This window comes from Poeciliopsis prolifica, unplaced genomic scaffold, assembly GCF_027474105.1.
Source record: "Poeciliopsis prolifica strain line A6 unplaced genomic scaffold, Auburn_PproV2 SCAFFOLD009, whole genome shotgun sequence".
Lineage (NCBI taxonomy): Eukaryota > Metazoa > Chordata > Actinopteri > Cyprinodontiformes > Poeciliidae > Poeciliopsis > Poeciliopsis prolifica.
Genome location: NW_026562384.1, coordinates 9,054,679 through 9,059,494, shown reverse-complemented (window position 1 = coordinate 9,059,494; position 4,816 = coordinate 9,054,679). Strand labels below are relative to the sequence as shown.

The following is a 4,816-nucleotide window of genomic DNA, read 5'->3' as shown; positions in this document are numbered from 1 at the left end:
CCTGCTTAGACTTCAGGTTCTCACAGATAAACTCTTCAGTTGAGTCCGTGCATATGCTTTCACACAGACAAGTCGAGTTCTGCTGCCAGCATTAGTTATTGTGAACGCTGGACGTGATTTGCACTTCGGTCTCATTTTCTGCCAAAAAAGCGATCGGCGCTGCCTCAGGAAGCTCCAAATAAGGACATGGGAAATGGAAACCCACCGGAATAGGTCCTTATGTAGTCACGACCTTATAAGGCACGGCGGTGCAGAGGGTTCCGGGAGCAGCCGGCAGCCCGCTGCACAGATGGGAAATCCGAATCGGATCTACCGAAGGACCGGGGGAGAGCCAGAATTACGCCGCTTGTCAGCCCGAGCCGCTCGGTTATGAAGACGCATCGATTCGGGAGCAGAGAGGAGGGGTGAGCGCCGTTGTCTCCGCAAATTTACTGCAAGCGCTTAATATAAAGTCGCTCCTCTGCTGTCCCTCTGGCCGGCGTGTGTTCACTGCAATGCCTAAATATGGACTTCCTCTCTTCCAAATATGGACATCTACGTCACGACAAGAGTGTATATAAGAGCGGGGAAACCTCGAAGCTCATAGAGAGAGCTCTGAGAGCCCACATGAGCAACTGTTAGAACAGAGATACATAGAAGTCTCTGCCTGAGAAACATCTCTGCAAAAGTAAAACAACAAAAAAAGTCAAAACAACCGTCGGAGACGGTCAGAACCTGATTGGATAGGTAACCTAATTCAAAGCAAAAAAAAAAAATCAAAATTGATCTGTTGATCATTTTTGATTAATCTTAGGGAATGAGAGGACTGATTAGATTCTTCTTGCTGAAAAGACGAGTGGATTTTTCTCACTTTTGAGAGGAGAAGAAGAACAGCAACGGGAGAAGAAGAGCTACGGAGGAAAGCTGAAAACAAGGTCTCCCGCCGCATCAGCTGAAGTGTTGGGCTAAGTGATCCCCTCCACCTGCGAGGCACCGCTCTGCCAGCACACATACAGCGACTCCGCAGCAGCCACCAGCGCAGCCTCAGCACCAGCAGAGGATGGCTGCAGCCAAGACCGAGATGATCCTCCCTGCCCTGCAGATCTCAGAGCCTCTGAGCTTCCCTCACTCCCCCATGGATAACTACCCCAAACTGGAGGAGGTGATGATGCTCACCTCTGCGGGGACCCCCTTCCTCACTGCCTCCGCACCCGAGGGTGCAGGCTTTGGCTCCGGGGAGCCAGGGGAGCAGTACGAACATCTTCCTGGAGGTAAGACAAGAATCTCCTTCAGATTCTTTTACTTACTGTTGTATTAAAGTTTAGATTATATTTGCTAAGCAACAACAACAAAAAAATACATTTCATAAAACTTAGATTCCTTGCTACATATTGATGTTCAACTAGCTGTTAAATGTTCAGAGTTGTGGCTTTGCAACCTAAAATAAAGTGGCAATTTTAGATGCTTGTATGAAACATTACAAAACTTAGCTCAACATAAATAAAATTAAAATATATCGTCACATGATTTGTACCCAAAATAGCAAAATGCTGTTCTGTCACTACATGCTTTAGATGCTCCTTTTGCTCAATCCAAATTACATTACTAAAACCAGCTGAGCTGTAGCTTTTGGTAATCAATTGCCTTTGGCTCTGGTGATCTTTAGGAATCTGTGTGTTTCTGTGTGTGCTTGTGCAACACAGGAAAGCGGAAAATGAAAGAAAGATTGAGAAATTGTTCATAAAGGAAAATGTGACCTCAGGAAGCTTGCAAAGCTGCTTTCTAAGATATAAAGACAGTTTAGGAGTTAAGAGTGAAGAGTTTGCTTGCAGAGTGTTTCTCACTGACCTATCACAGAGGAGAGGGGTGACATGCTGCCCACCTTTCTGGCAGCAGTTCCCTCGATTTTTTACATATCGATAGTTTGACTAATGTCTCTTTTTTCTTGTGCTTTTTGCAGATACGCTATCTGATATCCCCTTCCCCTGTGACAAGCCAGTTGGGGAGCAAACATACCCCACCCAGAGGCTGCCCCCCATATCCTACACTGGCCGCTTCACCCTTGAACCGGCCACCACATGCAGCAACAGCCTCTGGGCGGAGCCCATCCTGGGCCTGTTCACCGGCTTAATGAGCAACGTTGCTCCCACCTCCAGCTCTTCCTCAGCTTCGTCACAGACCTCTTCATCCTCCTCGTCAACCATCCCGTCCTCCTCCACTTCTTCCTCCTCAACCTCTTCCTCATCACAAAGTTCCAGCCTCAACACCTCAATCCACCACAGCGAGCCCAATCCCATCTACTCAGCTGCTCCGACATACTCCAGCCCCAACTCTGACATCTTTCCAGACCAGAGTCAGGGGTTCGCCAGCTCAGCTGGGTCAGTGCAGTACCCACCCCCTGCATATCCCAACGGCAAGACCTGCAGCACAAGTTTCCCTGTGCCCATGATTCCTGACTACCTCTTCCCCCAGCAACAGGGAGAGATCAGCCTGGTGCCCCCAGACCAAAAGCCCTTCCAGAGTCAGTCAAACCAGCCATCACTTACTCCTCTGTCCACCATCAAGGCCTTTGCCACTCAGACTGGTTCCCAGGACTTAAAAAACATCTACCAGTCCCAGTTGATAAAGCCCAGCCGCATGCGCAAGTACCCCACACGACCAAGCAAGACACCGCCACATGAAAGGCCCTACGCTTGTCCTGTGGAAACCTGCGACCGTCGCTTCTCGCGGTCTGATGAGCTGACACGTCACATCCGCATCCACACTGGTCAGAAACCCTTCCAGTGCCGCATCTGCATGAGAAATTTCAGCCGCAGCGACCACTTGACAACACACATCCGCACCCACACAGGGGAGAAGCCCTTTGCCTGTGAGATCTGTGGACGCAAGTTTGCCCGCAGCGACGAGAGAAAGAGGCACACAAAGATCCACCTGAGGCAGAAGGACAAGAAGGCAGAGAAGGCTGGAGCTGCTGTAGTAACGTCGGCTCCAGCATCTTCTGCTTCACCCGCCTCCAGCTACCCCTCTCCCATCACTTCCTATCCTTCTCCAGTGTCTTCTTACCCGTCTCCAGTCACCTCCTGCTACTCCTCTCCCATCCACACTTCCTATCCCTCTCCTTCCGTTGCCACCACCTATCCATCGGCGTCGATGTCCACCACCTTCCAGTCTCAAATTGCCACCTCCTTCCCTTCTTCAGTTGCGTCCAACATCTACAGCTCCCCAGTGCCCACCCCTCTTTCAGACATGCAGACCACTCTTTCCCCGAGGACAATCGAGATCTGCTAAGAAAGGAGCAGGGAGAAAAACTTTTTTGTACTCTCAAAGCACTTCTTCTGCAAGGTTTCCATTTTAGAGGGGAAAGAAATCAGCATCAAAAGGACTTAGTTTCCCTCCTCCAAAAAGCACTTTTTTTCGCTACCGGGTGCAGTGCAGGTGAATCTTGAGATTTGCCTGAAAGAAAAAAAAAGAGACACATGTCAAGGACTGGGCAAGGACAGCGTAACATGTAAAAGGATTTTTTTCTGTAAAACTAATGCAGCACTTCAAATGCATATAGGACTCCTGAGACAGACAGAAAACGGCTCCGGCGGGTCTGTTCTATCACAGACCGAAAAAACAAAACAAAAAATAAACCCCACGCCAAGAGACAGACAGATTCCTCAGGCACGTTTGTCCTTGAGACATTTATACAAAAGACATTGAATGATATACATAAGCTATCATTTATGTATATTGTACATGTGCCATGTTTCGTTTTTATCATTCCTCGGTACCACTGATGTGAACAATTATTTGCATATTTGCATTGTATTATTTGAAGTGAGCAGGGCCATATTTTCTACATACTTTCTCTATTATGTAGTGATGATGCTGTGATATGTTTTGACATTGTTTGAGATTAAAAAAAAAAGAAGCACTTAAGTATTCGAGCATGAGTAAGAGTGATGTTAGTTTCTGTTGTAAATATCATCCACTGGTACTATCTCTTTCTCACATGTGACATATCGCTTGGTTATATTGAAAAACAGAGAAATGGAAAAAAAAAAAAAAAAAAAAATTGTTGAAAAAAAACCTAAACAAGACAAACGCTCCTGTTATTCGGTGCCTTTCGTGAAGCCTTGCAGATGTTGCGACTCGGCTGAGCGCGAGAGTGGATGCACTGCATCTCGCCTTAAGGGTTGAGGGAATATTTTTGTTACAGAATGTACGCACTCAGAGGGAGGAAGAAAAGGGACGAGCTATGAGGGCACCGCTTCATTTTATCAGAATGTAAGCAAAAAGAAGAAGAAGAAGAAAAAACAAAAGATAAAAAACTATATATTTTTGTAAGTGTAAATATCCACATCTTCAAGAGCTGGAATGTTGAAGTTACCTACTGAGTAGGCATGGGATTCTTTTGTATGTTATATACATGCAGTTCATTATTTTGTGGTTATCTTTATTTTGTATTTGTGTTCGTTAAAACAAGTGACTGTTTCTGGCTTCTAAACACATTGAATGCGCTTAACTGCCAGTGGGATATTTGGTGTACAAGATATCCTTCCAGAAATGAAATATAAATAAATAAAAATATGAATATATATGAAGAGTTGTTTTCATACTTCATCGTTTGACTGCTCTGTTTCTTAGGATACTTCAGACTGCTTTGCACATCACACTAAATGTCATAAAAATATCATGCGAGTAAAATACTATTTTCTCATCAAACTCTGTTTGTTTATAATCAATGGATTTAAACCATAAAAAAGTAATCTGCTTCATCTTCATAAATACAAACCAAGTCCTATAATGATAACACTAGTCCATTGCTTTGATGCCTCCAAATTCTCAAGAT

The 4,816-nt window shown here is 45.4% G+C and overlaps 1 protein-coding gene across 1 annotated transcript; it reads left to right on the top strand.

Moving 5' to 3' along the window:
• Nucleotides 1–592: 592 nt before the first annotated feature.
• Nucleotides 593–4,562, top strand: egr1 (early growth response 1). The gene is made up of 2 exons (XM_055034000.1): nucleotides 593–1,250; nucleotides 1,940–4,562. The coding sequence occupies exons 1-2, from the start codon at nucleotides 1,040–1,042 to the stop codon at nucleotides 3,265–3,267; spliced, it is 1,539 nt and encodes a 512-aa protein (XP_054889975.1). The 5' UTR covers nucleotides 593–1,039; the 3' UTR covers nucleotides 3,268–4,562.
• The last annotated feature ends 254 nt before the right edge of the window (nucleotides 4,563–4,816 follow it).

What these genes read in the sequence shown, in the direction of transcription:
- egr1 (XM_055034000.1), top strand. Translation starts at nt 1,040, where the DNA reads ATGGCTGCAGCCAAGACCGAGATGATCCTCCCTGCCCTGCAGATCTCA. An exon ending in GTACGAACATCTTCCTGGAG is followed by an intron (nt 1,251 to 1,939) that starts GTAAGACAAGAA and finishes TGCTTTTTGCAG; the next exon opens with ATACGCTATCTGATATCCCC.